Source organism: Podarcis cretensis, assembly GCF_951804945.1.
Source record: "Podarcis cretensis genome assembly, chromosome: 6".
Classification (NCBI taxonomy): Eukaryota; Metazoa; Chordata; class Lepidosauria; order Squamata; family Lacertidae; genus Podarcis; species Podarcis cretensis.
The window spans coordinates 33,061,649-33,087,017 of NC_137175.1; the positions used below are offsets into that span (position 1 = coordinate 33,061,649).

Genomic DNA, 25,369 nt, shown 5'->3' on the forward strand with positions numbered 1-25,369 from the left:
ACAGCCAGTATCTTCTGAAGACACACATTTAAGCAATTCAGCTCTCAGTTCTATTTCACATTTGTTCTACAAAGATAGTCTGTGAACTATCTATGTCCAAGGCATAGAGTGAGTAAGTCCTGCTAAGTGTAATCAAGACTGGTGAGGATATATAACCCTGCAGTCCTTGTAGTTTCCTTACTGAGTACACCAGTCTAAGTATGCTGTAAAAAGATCACCAGAAACTATCACTTTAACTTGGATATACCACTAGTACCTGAACTGTCATTCTATATAGAAACAATAGGCTTTTCTCATGTAGGTGGTGATAATTTTCACTGGCACCAGACAAGTTTTAGCTGAAGCTTCCCCCACACCACCCACCCCAAGATCATAAAATGCCTTCCGTAAGTGCTCCTGCAACCTTATAATAAAATATTCCTCCCATTGCTGACCAAATACAGAGACTTGGCATATCAAGTTTAGTCATTTATGGAGATGGTATATAGTATATAGTCTACAAATATAACCAGGATTCTTGAATTTTTTTCCAGTTCATATGACAAACTACTTGAGAGTTTTCAGGTGTATGAAGAAGGGAACTGTGGGTGCCACCAATCAAAAAGGCGCACACTGTGCACAGGGTCCATTACAACTTGCACTCCATGGTCAAATCTGTGTTTCTTGCCACTCCAAACTGGAGAATCGTGGAACACCATTTTCACTCTGTGATGCCTCATGTCGGTGCTCACATTTATCGTGAACTGCAAATAAGATAAATCAGAAACATCAAGATCTGGACCTGTCAAATATGAACGCTATTTACTATAGGATTTGAATGTGCAAATTTTAAGAATAAGCTTTATCATTTGAGGAAATACTTCTTCACAATATAATAATTTTTCTAGCAAAACTGGTAGAAAGATTGCACAGGACATAGTTTTGAAGCTATGGTTGAAAAGTACAGAAGTTCTAACACTTACCAAAGTAACTGTCATGCCCATGACTATAGGAATATATATGAAATCAAGAGTAGTGATCTGCAGCAGACAGCAGTCTTGGTCAGGGTTCATGTGGACATCTTTGTACCGGATGGGTGGTTGAAGATGTTTCGAACACTTATTCTTGAAAGACTTATTCTTGAAAGAAATATACCCATTAGTTTGCTAGAAATTGATTCCATATCTATAAACTTTCATAACTGCAGAGTATTCCTGAAATATTTGATTGCTGCTTTTTATGTCTGTTTTTTATTGTGGTTTAATATTATAAGTTTATTATTTTACTATATTGTGGGATATAAATAACATCCATGAAATTGCTAAGTTGTTTAGCTTTCATACCTGCCTTTGGAATTTGAAGCTGAATTCCCACAGTGAAGGCTGTCGACCAACTTTTTTAGACCAGAAAAGCAGACACTGATGCAGAAAAGAGAAAGGTTTCTTTTTAAAACAACAACAACAACATTATAGCTTTAAAGCAGTTTGTACAAACATAGTCAAATTAATACACTTTGCATTGCCCATGAATCAAATTTTTATTTTTTTACAGTGCTATGAGGCAGCATAACACTTGCTAAAAGCTTAAAACATGCTTCTGCCCCAAACATTACATGTGAAATTTGTGTCAATCATGACACAAACCAGTCATGCAATATAGCTATTTGCACATAGCACTCACATTGAAACACCTGAAAGTAAAGAAACCAAGAGCAGAAAAGTGACAATAAGATGAACTAGTGGTTTATTATTAGTTGAAGCTTCAGGGCACATAGTTATGGGGCAATTTACACCTACACTTACAGTTATCAAGGTGCAGTTGGTGCAGAATGATTGCTGACAGGGCTAAAGACTAGTCAGCATCTTAACACTCAGAGATCTACAGATTGCAGATTTGCTAGCAGGCCAGGTTCAAGGTGTTATTATTGGTATATAAAGCCCTTAGCAACTTTGGACCAGTTTACCTACAAGATCACCTAACCCTACATGCATCCACTTGACTGCTTTGATTGGCAGAATTGATCCTTCTGCAGGTGTGACATATTACCTGTTCTGCATTTGTTAGAACTTGATTGTTCAATGTGGCAGAGCCTGCACTTTGGAATTCCCTGCCAATTGAGATCAAGCATATACCTTCACTGTACTCTTCAGGTGCCTGCTAAAAACATTCCTGTTTATACAATGGTACCTTGGTTGTCAAAAGTAATCCATTCCGGAAGACTGTTTGACAACCAAGGCGTGAAGAGCAGCCTGCAAAGTCAATGGAGAAATTTGAAAAAAACAACACAGTGGAAGCCGTTAGACTTACGAGGCATGTTTGAAAATGGAAGCAATTACTTCCGGGTTTTCGGTGTTCAAAAACCGAAATGTTTGGTTTCCGAGACCACTGTACAAGCCTATCCAGATGCTTAGAAAGTTGAGGTAATTTTAATATGTTATGTATTTTAACTTGTGTATGTTTTCAAGTTGAGTTGTATTTTTCTTGACTTTACTGTTTTATCTTTTGTAAACCGCTGAGCTTTTATTATTATTAAACAATCCCCTCCAAAAGAGAGAGAAAAAGACCCAAGTCCAAAGGCAACAATTGCTGATTCATTCTTCTTATAGACAATAAGAGGGAGACACTCTTCTATTCAAGGGTGATTCTTCCTTTTAGACCTAGGTATTGTATAGATAATAGGGACGCGGGTGGCGCTGTGGGTAAAACCTCAGCCTAGGACTTGCCAATCGTCAGGTCGGTGGTTTGAATCCCCGCGGCGGGGTGCGCTCCCGTTGCTCGGTCCCAGCGCCTGCCAACCTAGCAGTTCGAAAGCACCCCCGGGTGCAAGTAGATAAATAGGGACCGCTTACTAGCGGGAAGGTAAACGGCGTTTCCGTGTGCTGCGCTGGCTCGCCAGATGCAGCTTGTCACGCTGGCCACGTGACCCAGAAGTGTCTGCGGACAGCGCTGGCTCCCGGCCTATAGAGTGAGATGAGCGCACAACTCTAGAGTCTGGCAAGACTGGCCCGTACGGGCAGGGGTACCTTTACCTTTACCTATTGTATAGATAAGAGCCTACACTAGTAACAGTCTATCTATTGTAAGCAACAAACCTTCATTCTTTATAAAGGAGACATGCACAAGCCAAATTTTAGTTAAGTTCAGAAGCATGCAGCAAGGAGCTTTCATGCAAACTTGCCTCTCCTCATAGCTTGTCAGAAGCATGCTCCCCTATTAATTATCCCACTCCTCTGAGCAGCCTTGGGTATGAGTTACAAGGAGGAAAGTAGTTTAACACATGAATACCTCCTAAGGGGCTGAGGACGTCATCCACATGTCAGCTGCCCTACCCTTCAGATGTGTACCATGTGGCCTGCTGCTCCAAACAGTGGGGATGTCGTTAAGGGCAAACTTCTGCTGACACCACAACGGCTCCAGTGTCCCACAGAAGCTACACTGGGAAAGAGAAAGGGAAATTAAATACAAGATCTGGATTCAGTAACCAAAGGGTCCAAGTTCCTCTGCCTTGCATGCTCAATGCGGTCATCTCCCGTAAGAGAGACTCTAAATGAGAAATACCCAAATCAAAGTGTAGAGGCTCTGTGGCTGCACAGTGCGCAAACACACTGCTATATACACAAATGCGTAACTTGCATTTCAATAATGCAAAGGTGCAATGAAGTAAGATTGATGGCAAATGCCTACGCTTACAGAATTTAAGCAAAACCATAACTGTTACTGCAACACAGATTTTTGACATTTAATTTCCTTTTATAAAGTTAATTTACAAATACACGGGATGTAGATTGTTAGTATGACTGCACTATTAGCTGTGGACACCAAAGCCGTTGTGATGTGAACATGAAGAATCAAAGATGTCAATCCTTCTTTTCCATTAGATTGGGAACTGGCTAGCTCACAACCTCCTAGGAAAGAAAAAATTGACAAGGGAGTACAAGCTGCTTTGAAACAGATATTAGTTGTGCATACAACTGCCAATGGACAAGGAAAATGTTAATCTTGTATTTTAAGAGTAAACATCTTAATTTCTGCTTTGGCAGGTCAAAGATCAGGCACTCATAGAATAAGATGCCCTTAGAAATCCAGAGCCAAGGCTTTAATAAACAGTAAGTAAATATGCACAAATGTGCTGTTGGCAAAAACAAATCCTGTCCAAAATGTAAGTTGAGAAGTAGGCTCAAACACATGCATTTCATTGCTTCAACAGAAATACAATACCACGCCACTTGGATAAGAGCACATTTCTTCAAACTTACTTTTGAATTTTTGAGAGTGCTTGGTGTAGTTTCTGGGATAGCTGGATTCCTGGCTACCTGAGAAACAAAAGGTCTGTACATGTGGTACAAAGACCGAATTACACACGCACGAAGGCAATACAACTTTTCCACTGACTCTGGCTGTAAACGGACCGGAAGGCATGCATTTCTGTTGTAGTGCCTAAAATGCAAACAAAAATTCATGTAAGACAAATACTAAATTTCATGCAAAGACTACTTAAACCAGTGTTTCTCAGACAGAGTTTGCTCCCCCTTTTGAGATGTATTCTGTTTTTGGCCACACCCTCTCCAAATCCAGTACCAACTATCTGTTCCACATAATGTCAAGCATAGATTCCTTTGAAGTTATGTTCATGTAGCCTGGTTGTGTGTCAAAGAGATCTATGGATTGGAGCACTAAGCCAACACTGGAATTAGAATGAGAACTCCACAAGGCATCTTAACATCTCCTAATAAAAAAAGTGGAAGAGCAATGACCCTCACTAAAACTAATGTGAAGAGCGCATGCAGCCCACTCATATATCTTAGTTGGTGAGGGAAGGGAGGTTCCATCTGCCTCAGCATCCCTGCCCTTTTAGGTAAACCCAGAAAAATACTAAAAATGGCAGGTATTTGACAAAGTCAGACTAAGATTTGACCCACTGAAATCAATGGACTAAAGTTAGTAAAGTTCACCATTTTATTTTGTCTGCTCCAAGTATGAAAGTCATATACCACCCTATAACACCCCCCCATCACATTTATTTTAAATGTTCGCCACCATGGATTTTTCTCCTGCACTATTCGTCAACATATGGATAATCAAAGTCCAGGCTTATAGTGGAGAACCAGATAGTTCAGCATTCTAAAAATGCTGATCATACCTACGTGAAAAATCTTGTTAGTAAGATTAATATAGAAAAAAATTAAGAAGGAATACTAGCTGAATGTACCAGGTCATTATGCCTTTCCCCATTCTCATTCATCCATTTATCATGTACCATATACTTCTGATAACCAGATTGTTGGAAAATGCCCTGGGGGTGCCCCTGCAACCCTGAACTCCAAGAGTCCTCTGGTATGCGCAGCTCTGGAAAAGGCATTTCTCTTCTTCTCCAGTACACTTCAGCGACATATATCAAATGATATATGCACGCTAATCTTCTAGCTTAACATAGCAAGAAGTGTGAGAGACTGTAGAGCTAATCTACGTATTTATTTACACACCATGTACAGACAAAGGATTCAGGCGTCCTCTCTCTCCAGTTCCGAGAGAACAGGCAGAAGTAAAAGCAAAAGAACAGTACAATAGCTAATACAGCGGAAGAGATAAGACTGTCTAAGCGTTGCTCACCCATATTTTAATACCCTCCCTCACACAGTTAAATACAAGTGCAGTCACATTAACAGCAATTAGTATATTTACAGTTACAGTTACTTTAGCAGAAGCTGAAAAAAACCAGTACTACACAAAACACTGAGCTGGTCAGCATAGTGATATAGCCAATGATGCCTCTTTGCTGTGATGCAGACACTGGTGTGCTTTCCTTGTCCACTGTTCATAAAGCCAATGCAAAGCTTTGTGTCAAAATCCAGTGAGCCATATAATATCTCCCTACTGCTGCACAAGAAAAGAATTCCATTAATATGACCTCCATGCAGTGTGCCAGTTATATGTAATGCACATGGGAGGACTGCAGACCACATCCTGCACCAAAACTAGCCTACAGTTCCATTCTCCATTCTTCCTGTATGATGAATTATTACTGACAAAAAAACAGTTATAAATTGTCATACCTTCTATAAAGTCTGGTCCAAAAGGCAGCAGTACAAGTGACAATCCAGGCTTTTCTACAGATAAGAGAAAAATTCACAGTATCTTCTGGACGTATGTAGGAAGCCAGCACCAACCAAATATCAATGGGATAGTCTTTGCCTATCACCTCATCAGAATCATCTGAAGGAAAGGGGGGGAAACCGTTACTGACACTCATCCTATCAAGTCTTCAAGGCTAGCAAGACATGGACATTGCTTTGCTAGAACTAGGCTCCAAAGTGAAATTTACAACACCTTGCATCATGGTGTAAAGTTGGCCCTCTCCATTGCCCCTTTTCTTGGTTGATTATTAATGGCTACTTTATTCTGGCAGGCTTTTGTCATATGTGGTTAATAAATGTTTTTAGGCTTGTTTTTAATTGTTGATCCAACCTCCTTGGTTGACTGTTTAATATCTCCACACACGCCTCAAGGCAATGTACAGTGTCAAGTATGTTACAATCAAGAACCTGGCAGTTAGTCTTTGCTCCCCAGCAAGTGCTAGGAAGTTATCAGCATAGTTAGCTGCAATATAAAGAGCTGCCCATTCAAACAACTTCATCTTCTAAGATCGTATTTCAGGTAGCCAATTAACTGACTCAAGTTCAACCAGTAAGTTTCATGGCTGGAACATGTCTACAATGGCTTTTGGCTAAGGTTTTTACCAGCTACAGAGGTAGTAAAAAGGAAGCTTGCATGCCAAATAAGGATAGAAACTTAGAAACTATATAGCTCTCTCTCACACAAAGTAATTAATTTGACAATCGGGAATGACTGATTAAATCAACTCAGCTCTTACCTTTATGCCTCTTGCTTTTCTTTTTTCCAGACAATATTGTATCATTGGTGATATCCTTAGAATCCATTTCATCACAACTATCACAAGATTCTGCCACTGATAACACTTCATCAGTAGGCACATAAGAGGCTTCCAAACCACAAAGTGATTTTGCTAAAACCACAAAGAACATATTAAGATACAAGAGCTGGCAAATATATGTTGAATGTTATCCTAGTAATCCAACTGTTAGAGGAAAAATAAATAGCCAACTGGTAGTTTCAAAAACAACATGGAGCCTATTTTACCAAGCGTGATTTGCTATCTGCACTGGTGGTGAAATTTCCAATTGCTGGAAGTAGTGTGGTAGCACAAAATGTTCAGCTTCAAAGTAAATTAGTTTACGGTCCAGATTCCCTAAGGAATGGAAGTTACCGGTTTGGCTCTGATTAAAACTTTACACAGGAGAAGGTCAAGAGTAGGGAAGCTATGATGGGAATTAGGCAAGCCAAGACAGGGAGTCCAGAGGCAGCGGGTCTGAAGGAAGGGTAAACAGCAAGCAACAGACTAAGTAAGAGAAATCTGAACATATGGTAAGAGAGAATGGGGCTTGAGAAAAAGTTCAGAGGTGACAGGGAAACTGATACAAGAAGAATCAAAGAAAAGTTTGCTTAGTATACAGAGGACTTTTAGGTAGGCTAGCTCATAACACATTCTGGTTACAGAAAGCAAGCAAGAGAGTAGTGGTCTGAAAAGCAGGAAACTTGAGTCAATGGATGATTGAAAAATGGAGTTGGGGAGGAAGAAATAAGAAGAGCCAAAAAGAAAATGGGACTGGTGCAATGCTATATGTTTGTCCTACACCTAGAGGAGAAGCTGTGTACACACATACATGTTTTTATTTGTACTCCGCCTTCCCATAGTTAAAACCATGCTCAAGGCAGATTACAACAAGAAAATACACAGTTACAAACATAATTAAGGTAGTCATAAACAATAATTGAACAGCCGAAAGTACACAACCAAATCAAGCATTTTTCAGATAAATCATAAGATGTAAAATGGGGAAGGGAGATTTGGAGCATTGTGGACTCGGGACATGAGAGGGGATAGCACTACTCAATCTAAACTGCACACAGAAATTCTGTCATTTGCATCTTCAGCTGTTTGTGCATTTAGAGCAGTAATGGGGCAAAAAAGCAGATATGATAAAAGCAAGTAGCTGAATTTTATTTATTGATTTATACTAACCATCTGGTTATTTGACTACAGGGCTCTAATAGTTTGTTAGCCTATAACAGTGTTTTCTACGGTTCTGATAGCGAGCATACCATTTCTTCAGAATGAAAAGATTACAGGGATGTGCTCATTCTTCTGTTCTAAAGGCCTACATATACATGCATCAAGGAGACATGAAGCCTCCTACATTGATAAGTCTACAGTGAAGAAAACAATATAGTTGCTTAGTGTCTTGTCCTGGTGGGCAATGTGGTGGTCCCAGGTGCCACGATTAGACCATACATTGGGACCTAATTCAATCCTGCAGTGTTTACGATATTTTTTTTTTTGGGGGGGGAGGGTAGAGGAAGGCAAGAGGGCACCCGAAAGCGTTGGACACCAAAATACAGACTGCTAATTTTTTAATGCCAACATGCTCTAAGTGGCCTCTGTAACGACTCTCCAGGTCGGGGGAAAAACTCTCCGCGGGCCATTCAAGCCCGAACTCACCTTCCTGCTGCAGCGCGTTGGCCACAGCCTTTTTCACGCGGCCGGATTTCACCACGGAGGGGTCCGAATTCGCATAATCGGCTACGGTCACTACGGGCAAAAAACGAGAGTTTAAGGATCCGGAACAATAATGGCCGACTCCCCCCCCCCCCGTCACTAGCACTGGGCCTCAGCGACTCACCGCGCTCCAAGCAGACGTCGCCGGCCCGAGCCTTGAGACGTTTCCGGGCCCCGCGTTTACGCATGGCAAAGTGGACGCGGTTACTGGCCGGTCTCGGGGCGCCATGTCCTCGGCGACAGGCAGGCCGTGGAGCCTCGCTCGTCGGCTCCAGGCAGCTCCTCAGCCATCCCCGCTGCGGCCGGCCCCGTAAACCGACGTTACCGGCAACTCTCGCGACATCCAGAAGCGCCCCGGCGCGCGAGACGGACGCAATCGGCCGACGACGCCGACCCGCCACGTCATCAGCCTGCGAAAGTCGCGGCGGCTAGTTGAGGCGCGCAGGGCAGTGTGGCTTCTCACCGCTGCACTTGCCTCGTTTCTCACCGACGGGAAAGTGGTTGTGCGCCGCCGCCGCCGATGCGTTTTCATGCGATATCTCTTCTTGAAAACAACACCACGGGTCCTTCCTCTTTTTAAGGCTTTCCCACGATCCTGCGCCCCAAGTGCGCCCCTTTCAAAGAGACAGGGTGGCACCGTATAAAGAACTGCGATCAGATTTCCGTTCAGCTTAAGCTTTAAATCACTCTCAGGCTACCCCATTTAACAAAGTTGTTGAGAGATCTTTTTCAGGATGAAACGCCAATATATTGTGAATTGCCTTCTGGGGGCTTTCCCCATCCAGTAACTCCATACCACTCACTGATGAAATAAATGTTGCAAACTTCGTTGATACCTCGAAGTAGCGACTTTTAAAAGTGTTCTGCAGCATGATAGGCGAGATAATGAAATGTACATCTTTTTATTACTCTCCTCTACAGAAAGTTAAACAGAGTTCCTCCAAGGCAGGCATAGGCAAACTTGGCCCTCCAGATGTTTTGGGACTACAACTCCCATCATTCCCAGCTAACAGGACCAGTGGTCAGGGATGATGGGAAGTGTAGTCTCAAAACATCTGGAGGGCCGAGTTCACCTATGTCTGCTCCAAGGTCACCCCCACAGATTAGAGTAGCTTTTACATACAACACTCCTTAAAAACATGGGGCAAACATACGCCCCCAGCTATGCCCATGCTAGGTAGTAAAATGGGTGATATCCACTAACCTACGGGAGGCCGCAACTTAAGTGAGGGTTACACTTCGGGGTTTGTACCAAAGCCAAAACTGCATATAATCAAAGCATATTGGGTGCAATGGTGGGTGGGATTGCTAAAGTTCCCTCCCCCTCGGACACCTGTCCGCCTTATTTTTTGCCATCTGCGTAAAGCTGAATGTGCACAAGTTAAATGCATGTAAGTTGCCAGTGTACTGTACAGTGTACAGTGTACTGTTTATTTCAACCTTCCCCACTCAGGTTCTAATAACTTTTACATTTTTTCTCTCAAACAGTCGCCTCATCTTTTCTCCCAAGTTTCCCCAAATGAATTTGTATTATAATATCAAAGGATCTCACTCTAGCATAAACCTGAAAGCATTAAATTCTGATATATTGGCCTAGTTCATTTACTATCAGCTTTTTCTAGATGAGAGGAATCAATACTCATTTCTTCTTTCACACAACACTTACAGTTCCCCCTCCCATCTTCTAAACAGCTATAGCTGCTCCTGCTGATAAAATCATTACTTCCAGCAACTTTGCCAAGAATTACATATTTAGAGAGCTGTGATTTTTTTTTGTTATACAGTAACGAAATTACTTGATTTATATAGACTAAGAAAGCCTATAAAAACGAAACCAACAGAGCAGAATTCTTTATGCAATTTACCACGTGGGGGTGACCATAAATATGCTGCAAACAGATAAGGGAGGGGGGAAAGCTTAGCTTTCTCATAAGTGCAGTTTGTTGATCTGCAAATATTAGCAAGTGAATTTTTTTTAACATTGTCTCCTGCTTAATTGTAGATCAAGCTGCTGTTAAAGGCACAGCTGCAGGAACTGATTAAAATATAGATGTGTTGCCAATCTCAGAAGATCTAACAAAAAGCCCATTTTGGTTCAATCATTGTCTGCAAAATGTGTACACAGTGATATATTCAGTGTTAGAGGACTAAAGCCATTCATGCTTAAAATTAATTTCAGATAAATTAAGACTGCAATCCTAAACATGCACTTTCTGAGTAAACGTGCATAGGATTGTGACAAAGTTTAGCAGTTATCTCACATGGGAAATTTAATTATTCAAATTTAACTGATGATTTGCTATATAGAATGCAGCAAGCTAAGTGCTCCAATGTCTTAATGTAATCTACACCAGAACTTAGACACTAGGAAGCTGCTTTACTTTGTGCTGGTGTGCATCCTAAGGCCTAATTAGATTTAGGCTGCCTGTAAGAAACTCCTTTTTAAATTTAAAAATACTGTAATGGTTTTTAGCTCAAAAGGTAGTAAAGGGATTTAACAATAGCTTAAACAGCTACAGAGAGTATGAGAACTATACCATTAAGGAGGTACTTTGTAGTGAATATAAATACTGTGTTCATCCTCCTAGACTACCTTTATGGTCTGCTACAGTGGATTGCAGCCCTAAAGCCGCAGGTCTTCATCCCTACTGCCGTTCTTGTGCCACTGAAGAAAGTACAGAAGGCTGGGAAAAAAATTGAAGTACTGTATGGAATTCAGTGGGACTTAATCCTCAGTACCTTATGTGTCTGTATTATATACACTGTGCTTTGATGCGCTCAGACCATGATGTCAGATTTTTAAAAACAGGTGTTGGCACTTTCTGTGAGCTTGGACATTATTTTTTTGCCTAACATTAACTGGTTTCCTCTCCTATTTCACCTTTCTCTGCCCCAGCTTAGCCTTGATGCCAAAGGATATCTCAATATTTCATACTGCATCATGAATTAAATGTTTATTTATGGAAGTTGGCACTGGCTAATAATTCAGAACCTTCCTTCCTCTCCCAAGTACAGCTAGAAGTCATGTCTCTGGCAGAATACAGAAAACTTGGAAAGAGGCCCATTTCCTAGCAGAAGTACATACTCCAGCCTAATAAGCTCCTTAGCTAGACTCTCCTTTAGATTAGCACATGGAAAATGAGTTTTTCAATCTTTTTACTTGGATCGTGTGTGTGTGTGTGTGTGTGTGTGTGTGTGTATATATATGAATGATCAGGACCTTCTCCCAGAATTGAATAGCAATACTGTACTGTGCAACTTGCACCCCAGTGCTATTTATTGGACTCTCAGCATAGCTGTCAACTTTCAGATTTGAAAATAAGGGGATCAGTAGCTTCACCTGTCCCAAGGACAGTCTATGGGATATCTAACAATCCGGGATAGCAGCGGGAAGCAGCGGGAAACGGCGCTGGAATAAGGGAATTTCCCGCAAAAAAAGGGAAGGTTGACAGCTATGACTCTCAGATAGGCGTCCATATAATCCCATTAATTACTGTGTGCTTTTAGGTAGCTCCCACTGTTTCCAACTGACATTATTAGGACGGCATGATCTTATGCGCCTTTACTCAATAACCAAACCCCTTAAACCTGTGTTCCCTCACTTAGCTTGTGGGGAAGCCCCACTGAGCTCAACAGAACTTCAAACACGAACAGAATCGGGCTGTTAAATGCAAGCAGGTGGGTGTGCACTGCTATGTCCCGCTGAGCATGAGCATCAGCACCCACTTCCAAGGAGCAAGGAGCATTCTGACTCCAAGCCAGCCAGCCACTCACTCAAATGCTCTGATTCTCAGTATGCTTGGAGGAAGTCCATCCCTCTGACATCAACGCGACTCCTTTTGCCAGGCAGCCGCGTTTAAGCTTGTCGTTTAGCAGATGACAAGGGACGTAAGAAAAACTCCGTACCGCCAGCGCCGCTTTCTCCTTTTCCGCATGCGGAGAGGCGGGGCCAGAAGGAGCGGTCCTGAGAGCGCGGGGTAAGCGAGGGGGCGGGGCCTCGTCCTATTGAAACGGCGCTGGGAAATAATAGTGGGATAAAAGGGGGCGTGGCCTCTCAGGCAAGAGGCCGGCACGGGGGCGTGGCCTCCGGCGAGCAGAGAAGGGTGAGGCGGCATGGGGGGCGGGGCCTTCCGCGAGCAGGGACGCTGCCGTGGTAGCGGCTGCGGTGCGCGAAAGCCTCCTTTCCGAAGCCGGTGAGTGGCGGTTGCTCCTGAGGGGAACGAGATGATGAGGGGGGAGGGGGGGAGAAAGAGAGCGCGGGGTGCTGCCTTCAGGTTGGTTACCTCAGCGCGCCTGAGGGCGACTTGCCCGGATGGAAGCGGGAGCAGGCGAAGCGAGGGAGCCGTTGTCTGGCTGAGGGGGCATTTTGCCGTGGTCAGGAATGCAAGGCGGCGGGGCGGTGGAGAAACGTGGCTGCCCAGTACCATCTTCGCCTCGCCGTTCTGAGGCGCTGCGGCTCGGCCGGGGTGGAGGCGGCTCGGGCGGGCGAAGCGAGCGTGATCACCCGCTCTTTCTCTCCAGGCCTCTGCCTGCCCGTCCTTGCCGCAGCATGTCAGTCAGAGAGCCCCCCTCGCCTGTTTCGCGCCGCCGCCGCCGCTGCTGCTGCGGGGGGCGAATGAGGCCGCGAGCAGGTGCCCAGCGTGGCGGGCGGAGGCGCATCCATCGACGCCGCCGTCCCTTTGGCTTCTCGGGCTCGCGTCATACCAGGGATGCTGGGAGCCGGGCAGGGTGGGAATGCGAAGCGACGGTCTTTCTCAGCCCCTCCAAACCTTGGGGGGGGGGGGAGTCTTCTGAGCTTAGCAGATATCGCCTGCCTCTCTTCTTCTGAAGCTACTTCGCTTCCACAGCATTGGAGGTAAAGGTGATGGGCGTAGACGGCGGTCACTCAGGGACCGCGACGCTTCAAGTGCTGGGAAAGAGTACCGTGCTCGTGTAGCCAAGCCTGGCCTTGCCAGTTCGCCACAGTCCAGTGTATTGATACTGATGATGCCCACAGAGTGAGAAGGGGGACGTGCGGGCCTGGTGCCATGTTTGCTGTGGCTTGTGGCTCTCATTGTGGAAAAGTAAAAAAGAATAAAAAGCTCCTGCTGGTTTATTTTCTTTTTAAACCTTGGCACCTGCTTCTACCAATAGGAGTATGAATTCTTTTCCCTGTGTCTCTTAGAAGGTGTTCAGTTTCAGCTGCTTATGTGTGGTTCAGGGAGGGGTTATATTCAACACTTGGAAGATTATTATTAGAACCCAATGTATTTAGCTTAGAGATGGATTCTTTCGGTTTTGTAATTTGAGGCGCACATAGAAATCTGCAGTTGATATTCACTGTTTTACAAACTGCGACTTTGCTTTCAGTTGGCAATTAGGGTGTCATGCTATTGCATAATTATTATTTGCTTGTTGGGTGGTGTATAATAGGCTATTGTGAAATCCAGCCCATGTCACAGGGCTGTATTCGTTCCTAAAATATGAATGATATGCTTTTTTGGTATATATGATTCCTATGAAATAGGAGCACTACACCATGGAACATTTGCATACTCTAATTACTTGGATCCCTCTCTTCTTAGCATTGCCATAATTTCCAAAGGTGATATGCAAAATGGCCCCTCCCTCTCCAGTACTTGTCCCGAAAATCTTAAAATGAAGCCTGAAATAAGGAGGAACAGATGGATGTGACAAATGGTTGAAAGAAACACAAGGGGAGAGCATGATAGTACAGAACAAGAGAAACAGCTGTTATAACACACCAGCTGCTGAACCATTCTTGAGCATTCTGTAAGCATCATGGTTGCTTTTAAACTGTATGTATGTATACACACACACAGAATTAGACAAAATAAGTGATTTCATCTACACTCAGATGTCACAAATGAATGCCTAAATGAAACTATGCTCCTTGCTTTTTAGTATCAAGTAATAAAATTCAGTCCTACATAAAATAAAAATGACAAGGTTGCAGCCTCCTACTCTAGCTCTTTAATCTGAAGCTTTTTTTAAGTGCTAGGAGTGTTCTTTCTATCCATGCTTGCAAGCTATGTGGGGTCTATTGGTGATGCCCCTGTTAATCACCGTAGCCTAGTGTGAATGGATGAATAGGGTTGGCATAGGTAGCAGAGACAAATTGATTGTAGCACTACCCAGCAGTGCTTACTGCAGTGGTTCTCAAACTTTTGTTTCTGGGCCACACTTTCAGAATAAAAATTTGTTCATGCCACAGTGAATATTTTATTGATACGAAATACATGGGAAAATAAAAAGAAACAACTTCTAGCAGTGATTTATAACATGACTACTCTATCATATGATCAGAAAGTATAAAACAATGCAGATACTTAAGAATCTTAGAGTTGGAAAGGACCCTGAGGATCCCCTTCAATACAGGAACCTCACTCAACATGTGGTCCCCCATTATGTTTGAAACCATATCAGACTGCTTAGCTTTGCAAATGTGCTAGCAGTTTCATTGCTGCACCACTAAGAACATGAATCATTCCCAAAATATAATATTGATTGTCCTTGAATCTTCTCACCACACTTGCCATCCTCTCCTGCCACACCAGCATGATGCTTCACACCCTTTGAGAACCAATGGCTTAGTGTCTCACCTCTGCTTCTAGCTTTCTGCTGCAGCCAAAAGAGAATATGCTTTCTAGACAAGCTCTTGGTCTCCTGAAGTCAAGAAACAAATGGGTTGAGCTGCTTGTAAAACAACTCATCTGTAATAGCTACAATAAAGAAAGACTGTCTTTTCTGGCAGTGCATCCAGTACTTTTATTCTAAACATGGACTTGGTAAAACCAATGAGGGGAGTGGGCAGTCTAGCAATTGTCACTAGACAGAAGGGAGATTGTACCTTTTGTCTTCCATAAAGAGCACACAACAAGGAGAAGAACATCCTAGGCTCAGTATTCAGGGAATGAGCAGCTGCAAGGACCTTATTTCCTACCTCAGTTCCAAAATACCACCTCAAAAGTTTTATGCTCATAGGGATGGAGGGACTGATAAAAAGATTAAAGAACCAAGGACCTCTGAGTAGTTGCATCACCTTAATCTTAGCAAGAACAGCAACAGATTAACTTCCAGCTGCCTGTTAAAAGTGTACTCATTGCTTTCCCACTATCAAACTGATAGCTGTCATAATTCACTCTTCAGCCTTGTGGGTCTGTTGTTTTAGATTTCAAGTCTGTTTCAGTTTGATTTATGGATAGCAACTATTTAATGGAGGCTCTTTAGAAATAATAATTGGAGAAAGAATGAAGTAGAGGTCTTTCTTTGGGCAGAGTTTTGTATATTCTGGGCTCCAAAAATCCAAATATTAAATACTTACACTCAATTAATGTATACTAAGAAAAACAGAATTTAGTTTTGAGTTTTTGTTAAACATGACTTAAAACATGATCCCAAGCATGTTTCTCCATTAGTAAATGCAGGGAAATGTACCTTGCAATATTGCCCTCACAGTGTGTTACACAAGTATTCAGGTTTCTATAGGGTTGCCAAACTTTTTTTGGAAACCCAGCCACCTGAGTTGTGCCATATGGGTCTCCCTTTCTATTCTGCGTGTTAATTTCCTTGCCTTATTCACATTTATAAATAAAAAATGGATGGTTGTACTCTTTAAGATATTGGGGACTACTAGAACTTGGTTCCTGAAAAATGAGATGGGCATAGTTCGGTGGAAGAGTACATACTGTGTGGCATTTCAAGGGATTAGGAAAGGCCTGTGTTTGAAACCCTGAAGGATTGCTATCGGTGTAGAACATGGGTAGGCAAACTAAGGCCCGGGGCTGGATCTGACCTAATCGACTTCTAAATCCAGCCCTCAGATAGTCTGGGAATCAGCATGTTTTTACAGGAGTAGAATGTGTCCTTTTATTTAAAATGCATCTCTGGGTTATTTGTGGGGCATAGGAATTTATTCATTCCCCCCCCCAAATATAGTCCGGCCCCCCACAAGGTCTGAGGGACAGTGGACCGGCCCCCTGCTGAAAAAGTTTGCTGACCTCTGGTGTAGACAATATTGTACTAAATGAACCCATGGTTTGATTCACTATAAGGCAGTTTCTTATGTTTCTGTGACTTGTATCACATGTGCAAAGCTTAGAAAGGCACCATGTTGCCTACCTCTGGCTTAGGCACAGCAGTATCTAAGCCAGAGGTAGCCAACATAATGCCCTCCAGATGTTACTGGACTCCTGTCCCTTTCTTGCCTGCCTACCACGAGTAAAATAAACAAGTTCATAGTGAATATACAGTGGTACCTCAGTCTATGAACAGTCCTGTTAATGAACTATTCGGGCAACAAACTCTGCAAAACCGGAAGTAGGTGTTCTGGTTAACAAACTTTACCCCGGAAGACAAATGGAAGCTGAACAGTGGAAGGGCACCGGTGGCAGGAGGGAAAGCACGCCTCGGTTTAAGAATGCTTTGGTTTAAGAACAGACTTCCGGAACGAATTAAGTTTGTCGACCGAGATACCACTGTACTTTGGATTCTCATATTTATTTTTGTTAAGGTGATTTCAGTTAAAAGAATTAAAGTGATACAGAAAAAAGAAGGAAAAGTGAGAGAGATTCTAGCCGTATGTCTGCATCCTTGAAATTTAAATTCATTGGGCTGGATCCAGAATAAGTTAGATGAACTATGACAAATATGTCAGGACTGATTTGTTCCATTGATTTGAATAGCAGATATTCAGTTCACTTAGTCTGGGTTCCCCTCATAGTTTTCTTGTCTCAAGACAATTCTCATCTCTTTCTTGAGAAGGTAAGCACTGGAGTATATTGAAATCAAGGCTGAAGGTTGTATCTAAAGCAATGCCAGCAGAGATTTGCTGGTGTAGTGATATTTCCATTTCATTTTTTTCCTTTGTGTTCCACCCAAAATATTCTCCAGAGGGTTCCCTTTGGAGCTGATTTTGAGGGCACATGTAGTACAATTTCCGTTCTGCTACTGCAAGTCTCTTATGCTAACCGAATAGAAGCACTGGATACCACTCTATATTGGCAGATTTCTTGGAGGAATTAATCTGTACTGTAATCTGTGTAGCTATCAGCTTGTTGGGCTTCCAAGACTTTAGGATAATTCTTTCAAACTAGTTTTTAAAGCCATATATTTACATCAGATTATGAAATAATCACTAAGTCAATCAAAATAGTAACTGGGTTGCTAAATCTGAATGTGTAATCAATAGAAGATGGCTAGCTTTCTGTAGTGAGAGAGCTGCACATAAATCCTTACTCCATGCTTAATAAATTAAGTCAGATTTGTTAAATGTTAAATAAATCTAATTCTTGCTGCAGTTCTCCTTTCATAGCAATTCTAAGGTTGGAGAAATTTCAGGGTTTTTCATGTACTGACTTTCCATAATGGCGTGTTTATTTTATTTCTATCTGTTGCAAAGGCACAGAAAATGAATGCAGTTTAATTTGCTGCACCATGAAATAGTTCTTTGCAGTATTTAAGAACCTTCTCTGCCTGTTTCCAATGTTAAGCATTCTTATGTTTCTAGGAATGAGACATTGCTTTCACTGAGACATTATGCTAGTGTTGAAATTGCCTGTACTGCGGATTCAGGCCAGTGAATACATGTACACATTTCTAGAGTTGCCTAACATATTAGGAACCTAAACTTCAGACTAGATTTCATCTTCGTCTTCAGTCTTTACTGTATTAGTGTTTGCCTTTGTACAAAATCAGCATTCAAAAATACCAGAGATGGGGAAATTGTGGCCCACTTTATGTTGTTAGATTCTAACTCTCCATAGCCCAGGAATCATGACCAACGGTCAGGAATGATGAAAGTCGTAGTCTAACAGCATCTGGATAGTCAGAGGCTTCCCATACCTGATGCGGATATTTTAAAATGGGTAATAAAGGAAACTTTCTCCCCCTTTCCACACAGCATTTCAACAAACTTTTCTTTGAATACATGCTCCACTTCTCAACATCATGGAACGTGTTTCCTGGCAGGTTTGCAACTAGCAGGAGGGTGAGCAAAGATTTTTTTTCTGTAGCAAGGCTGCTGCCCTGCAGCAAAACCTCTCCCCTTCTCTGCATCATACGTGCACACTCCTGCTTGTTTCATGAGTATGGAAATCATTATTTTAGTAGTGTTTTCCACTAAGCCAGTAAAGATGTATGGCCTGTTTGTTTGTTTATTCCTATTTTCTCTTAGATATTAGATAATTGTTGTTTTGTATATTTACTTCTATAAGTAACTTTAAGTATTGCATGTTGTTGTTGTTATTATTAAATTTATTATCCACCCTTCACCAGCAGGCCTCAGGGTGGGCTACAACAATTTAAAATTCAGTATTAAAAACAGTTAAAATTAATTACAGTCACAGAAATAGGGTGGGTTTTGAAAACACCACCTCATGTTTCAAAGGCCAGTGTAAAGATTTGCTAAAAGCTGTATAGTGAAGGCACCAGACACATCTCAATTTAGGGACTGCTGCAGAGAATGCATTCTTCTGGGCCACCTTGTTTCCAAATATCTAGGGTTTGGTAACTACCAAGTGGGCTCTCTCTTCTGATCTTAACATTTGTAGAGAAGGAAGCAGTCTCACAAATTCAGGGCTTTAAACAGTAACCAAAGAACCTTGAATTGGGCTTTGAAATGAACTGCCAGCCAGTGCAGCTGTTTTAGAACAAGGGTTATACGAGTTCTAAAGGTAACCCCAGCCAGTAATCTGGTCGCTGCAATTTGAATCAGTTGAAGTTTCAGAGCTGTTTTCAAGGGCAGCCCCATGTAGCCCCATTGCAATAATCCAGTCTGGAAATGACCAGAGCATGGAGTACCATGACCCAAGGGCTCGTCTGGACTGCCTTTTATGCTACCTTTCTAGGTACAGGGCCAAGCTTTAAAGCTCCATGTCCTGGCAGTTTTTTGTTTTAGTTTTTTGTCTCAGTGCTTTCCCTAGGAAAACCATGTTTTACCATTGAATCAGAACAAACAACATTTTTTAATATCTCATAGTTGCAGTGTAGACTAGTGGAATTTAATACAAATTAAACAAAAAAATTAAAAGATAAATTAGAGTCTCTTGAAATCACCAGTTATTTAGCAAGCATATGGAGCAAAGAGAATTCTTTGTTGATGAATTAGTAGATAAGGGAACTGATATTTCTAAATTTTATACATTGAAAAGAGTTGCTGATGTTACCACCTGCTGATAGTAGTTAAGAGAACTATGTGCTTATGAGATCATTTTTTGAGACAAAGGAACTTCAAAGTAAGCGTGATTTGTACCGGTATGTTCCATTGAAAACAGTGGGAATTCTAAGAAATGTGTGTAGGATTGACATGTATTAGTTGGTATTAAAAAATTACTATAAGTTATGCTGTTAGGCAACACCTGGGGGAGAAGTCTAGGACCCCACTCAGCAAGATGAGAGATGTAGTAGGTCAGTAACACCAAGGCTCCCTTGGGCCTGGCATATTCTGAAGTATTTGAAATTATAGAAACTCATCTAAAGAGCAGGCTCTTGTGAGTCTATTTAGTCAAGAGACTAAAATTACCTAACTAAACCATGAATATATGCAATTAATTGTATTATGGCACTCATTGTCACAGAATGTGGTTGAAATGAGGCTCTGGTAATTTGGTTGTTCTCTGGCACATAATTGAGTTCTGAATATTTCCTCTTGATAATAAAGTGTGTGCGTTCTCTACTTTGAAAAAAGATCATAATTCTATATCAAGCATAATTCTGTGGCCAGAATTATAGAATTTAATGTCTTTCTGCTTATTTTCAATAATGTATTCTGTTTCCAACATTTATGAGATGAGGAAGGAGCTTGTAGGACACTGAAGCCCTGTTGCTGCCCCCTGTCTACAGTTTATGGTATTTAACCTTGCAACAACTCTACTAGCCTACCATTAATATTTTGTAAGGGCTAGGAATGGGCTTTTCTAAAATTTGAACTTGAGAGTCTCAGTATGCTAGATTCTCTGTTTAAATATAATATTCAAGAGCATATGTGTTATACATCCTGCTCAGGTAAAATTATTTTTCTGTGTTCCTCTATAATGAAATACCAGCATTCAAGTGAGAATTTGGCACCTAGCACAAAGTTAGATGTTTCATAAATAATAGCTGGGGCTGAGGACTCTCATAGTTGGTCATGGTGCTCATCATATATGGCATTACTTATATTCTATATAAAATGCATTGTCTCAAAGCACCCATTTCTATGTTTCAGTTCCTGTGTCAATCACAATTCTCCATCCAACTGCTTTAATTACCGTACCGTAGTTCTTCCCCAACTCATTGTATTTGAACTGTCTTGCAGTATTGGGAAGATCTTACTTGTTACCACTGGGTTTTGATCCTGGCCTCATTTAAGTGGTTTAAGCAAGAGATTGGCATTGCATTGCAACCCTTATGGTATGATATACCGGTAGTTATGCTGATTATTTTGTCACCATTTGATTTCCCCAGTGCGTTGTGTTTTCTTTAGTACTGTCTTTTGTGAACACTTCCCACCTTTCAGTTTTAATTCTTTCTGGTAAGGGAGTGTTAATGAAGCATTGAGTCACACATGTGCTGCTCTGCAGCTGTATTTATGCTTGATCCCCCCCCCCCCATTTGAAACTTTTCACTGGTTCTATTTCAGTTTGGAGAGCATAAGTACTGCATCTGCTGATCATTATAGTGACTCTGGCCTGGCTTTGATGAAACAATGCTGTTTGCCATGACACTGAAACATTATTTTCCATACCTGCCTGCCTGGGTCTTAAAATATTCAGTTGAGACTCTTTTCCTATGTATTCACAAACAAGAGAGTATTTCCTGTTGTAATATCCCAGCTTTGGAATACCTTCCCCTAAGAGGTATGACTGGCACCAGTCAAGAATGTTTATACATTCTTTTTGTATACACAGAAAGCCAAGCAGAAATCTGTCTCACCTCTGAATGGATATTAATGTGCAGGGCAAAAGGTTTGTGGGTTGTATGATGAAATATATTGAATTGCACTGCTAGGTGGTATAAAAGGTATAGTTGCAAATTAATTAGAAAAAGCATACTTATTCCGGAAACACTTGACTTTTAGAATTGGACACTTGATTTAAATGGATTCAACCATTCATTTACAGTTTGATTTGCCCTAATCCACCAAGCTGTGGGGAGGCATTCTCTAAATTATAATGATAATTCTTTTCATAAGAATTAGTTTTGTATTTCCCGATCCATGGAAATAATATGCTTTTGAGGTGGCTAAAACTGGATTGGTGGAATCGTTTATATAGTTAGATAATCTTTGCACAAAGGTTGAATAGTTGCAGTATCCCCACATGTTTGTAATCTAATACAGTTTGAGGTCTCACACTATGCTTTTGTGAATTGTAGAGCAATGGTATTATGGTAGTGGGAAATACTGTAAGACGAGGATAGTGGGTGGTGACATTACAGTCTTAGTAGGGGCTACGGTTATGTAAATCCAGGTCCTCAAAGAATGTATGGCAGTAGAGCTGAACAAATAACATTGTACCTAAACGTTGCTAGTTCAGCCATGAAATACTACATTGCAGAAGTATTGCTTTGAAGTCCTAGATATTATCTTTGCTTAATAACAGTTGCTGCCCTCAGTATCACTGAACTCTGAATTAGTTGTTGCTAAAGTGCAAATCTTCATGATCTAATTATGTTTATGAGCAGACAGATAGTCCTGCTCATATTCTTCTTTCCACACTTCCTTTTACCAGTGTTTTGTAGCAGTGGTTTTGAAACTTAAAACACATTATTTATTTAATTTAAAATAATTTATATTTTGCTGTTCCTATCTGGGGAGGTCAGAGCAGCATACATTAAAAACAGTAAAACAATGTTATAGCCAGTGCCAAAACTCATGGCCATTGTACCTTTTCATTGTAGTTATTTTCCTGAATGTTAGCTCCCTTACCTTGACAGAAAACAGTTTCTTCTCTAGCACAATTCATAAATAGCATTGCATTCCTTCTGTTTATTTAAAAGCAACAACACCTCACCCCTACTTTGCACTGCCCAAGCTGTTCAACTCTAGGGATTTTTCAGGCAGTTACTTAAAGAAATTACAGCAAAATATTTCATATCCTCAATAGGATTATTTCTAAAGTAAAGTGGGGAACAATGCTTTCTTTCTTATGCCATTCATTAATATAAAAAGCAATATCTTTAGAAAATATTTCTCTGTAATTATCCACATAAGATCTGCAGCTAAAGTAGTCACTTGCTTATAAAGGCGTGTTTTGTAATGGTTTATTATTAGTATCTGGAATTAGCAGTGAGAGCTTTTTCAGCCATGCTTTCCATCCAGTACTCCTCAATTAAAAAATAAAATGCATGACTGTGACAATGAGTAGATTCTTTGGCACCAAGACTGACTGGGAGACTAAGTTGTTCTTAAAACCAAGTATTCTGATTTAGCTGGCTGGAATATGAGGGGATAGGGTGTTGTTCAAACTGCTGAAGAGTAAATGTTGGCTGCATCCCTACTTAGCATGCATCTGCAACCATGGACGAAGGAATGTTTAAGTTCTGAAGTGTCTCAGACTTCAGCTAGTGTCAAAAACGTCAGCACTGAAAACTGACAAGCATAAAATCTGTTAGCCAGTAGAGATTGCCTAGAAGGCTAGATCATTTGGACATTGTTCAGCAACCCCAAAGCAGCTTTGGTAGGTAGAGCAAGCATGCATGACGAGGGAGCAAGACTGATGGTAGTAGAGTGCAGTTTCTTTTGTTAACAAGTATCTGACTCTCTTTGGAGTTTTGAAGAATTCATAATAAATTATTTCCATCTGAAAATTAACTTGCTATTTTATTTGAGGGTATGGTTGTAAACTCCTAGCAACTCATTTTAGTTTCTCTTACTATTTTACTTATTGTCTGAGGTCTTTCCCCCCAAAGCCTTGGCTTTTATTTCTGTATTGCTGAACTGATCAACAGAGAGCTCCAGTTGTGTGGAGCCCATGCAGTGTGGAGTGGGACTGTACCTGCTATCTCTGACCACTAGGCATATCTGATAGCCACACATTGAAGATAATGTTGGAAAAGGGCCTATGCACATACTCCAGTATGCACAGGGCTGGTATATATTATGGCTGAACACACACATTGACTCTGAGGGGTAGTATGTGGATTGGGCCTGTGAGTACTGGATTCTGTACTTTCAGCATTATTACTATTTTGAGTCAGATGGCTGTACATATGAGCTGAGAGGCCAGTGGACATTGTTCTACACTGTGTGGGTTTGACACACTTTTATGACTCTTTTTATTTTTTGTTTTCTGATAGAAACAATTAAAGTCAGTTTTGAATCTAACAGCCACCAGATTTTTGAAATTCATTGTATATATTCAGTAGGTAGAAATATTTTGTCTCTCTGAGTTCCAGCATCATGTTAAGCATTTTGGTGGGCAGATGCCTAGAATATTTCAAGCCCTGCACATGTTCATGTCTTTGCATGCAGTCAAGAGTGTGTGCCGTTAATTGGTGTCTTGGCTAGAGGAGCCAGTTGAGCACTCTTCTTGGTTTTTTGCTTGTTCATTCCAAGACTTGCCTGCATTGAGATAACATGTTCTGTTCTTGCTATGTACATTAGAGAGAAATCTACAGTTCACAAATGCTTAATGCCACATTTGCACTGCTAAGTCTTGGTCTGTCAAATTGCTTGTAGGGTATGTTAATTTTTCAAAATTGTGACAGATTCTTCAGTAGTGATTTTGAGATAGAGGGTTCCAAAACAAGTGGTGTTGTATGCCAGTGAGCATCTTATTATTAAATAATAATCAGCTGAACATTGGGGATGTGAAGCTGCATTTTCCCCTTGTGCTTTGACTTAAATTTGCTAAACATTTTACTGATGTCATTATTTGTTTCAGAAACCATAGGGAAAACAAATTTTGAGTTTTTTGTACAGCAAGAAGTATTCTTTTCATCCAACCGTTTACTGGTTTCAGCTAGAGGACCTGGGACACAATGTCTAGGTACCCAACAAGTGACATACTTTATCAGTACCTTTTCTTATCAGCCAACCCTCAAGTCTGCTGCTGCTGCTGTTGAATGCCAGGTTGGCTCTGAATAAGATATCCCTTATCCATGATCCAACTGTGGATGAAGAGCTGATCTGCTCTGTATCACTGAGTCCTGGGTGGGTGAGCAGGGTGGTCTTATCCAGCTTTCCCACCTGTGTACATGGTGCAGCATCAGGGCAGACTTGAGGGTTGAGGAAGGGGAAGTTACTGTGGTCTATAGAAATTCAGTCTCTGCTGGCTTACTGCCAGCATCACTGCCCAGCAGTCGAGCTTACAGAGCTGTTCTCCAAGGTGGTGTTGAGGACTCAGACTGATGGTTTTGGGGGACTTCCATGCAAGGTGGTTGCAGTGACAGCAGAAACCACAACTGAATTTCCTTGTCAGAATCTAAACTTTAGATCTATCACCTGTCATCTTGGTCTGTAAGTTAATGAAAACAAAACAAAATACTGTTCCAAATTATCTTTGTTGTGTCTCATCTAATGAATAAGAGAGGCAGTTCTGATCTATGATGCTTGCCTTGGAGACTACAGCTTCATTTTTTTCTTGGCAAAGGATTCTAAGATTCTAGACTCATGATAAACTGATGTTGATGGGACATAAGATAATGACACTGACCAAAGCATCTTTGGGGCACAGGTAGATTTTTATGCTGCTAGGCACAATGGTCTTCTGACATGGGATCAAATTCTATGTCGCTCTTTCTGCTTTTGATTCTTGTGATCACAGAGCAAATGTG

The 25,369-nt window shown here is 41.3% G+C and overlaps 2 protein-coding genes across 3 annotated transcripts in view; one reads left to right on the plus strand and one right to left on the minus strand.

The window, feature by feature from the left end:
- Positions 1–455: 455 nt before the first annotated feature.
- TMEM183A (transmembrane protein 183A) lies at positions 456–8,960 on the minus strand. The gene is given in 9 exon segments (XM_079979773.1): positions 456–743; positions 963–1,118; positions 1,323–1,397; positions 4,236–4,416; positions 6,033–6,192; positions 6,851–7,003; positions 8,558–8,647; positions 8,739–8,805; positions 8,808–8,960. Coding segments are annotated over 9 exon segments (1,101 nt in total). The 5' UTR covers positions 8,844–8,960; the 3' UTR covers positions 456–560.
- Positions 8,961–12,710: 3,750 nt separating this feature from the next.
- PPFIA4 (PTPRF interacting protein alpha 4) overlaps positions 12,711–25,369 on the plus strand; it is a 108,402-nt gene continuing 95,743 nt past the window's right edge. The window contains exon 1 of one of the 2 annotated variants that reach the window (XM_079978914.1): positions 12,711–12,807. The gene's annotated coding sequence lies outside the window, so the exon portion shown is untranslated. Of the gene's footprint in view, positions 12,808–18,494; positions 18,603–25,369 lie in introns of those variants that run through there. The other variant, XM_079978915.1, reaches the window with a different exon arrangement.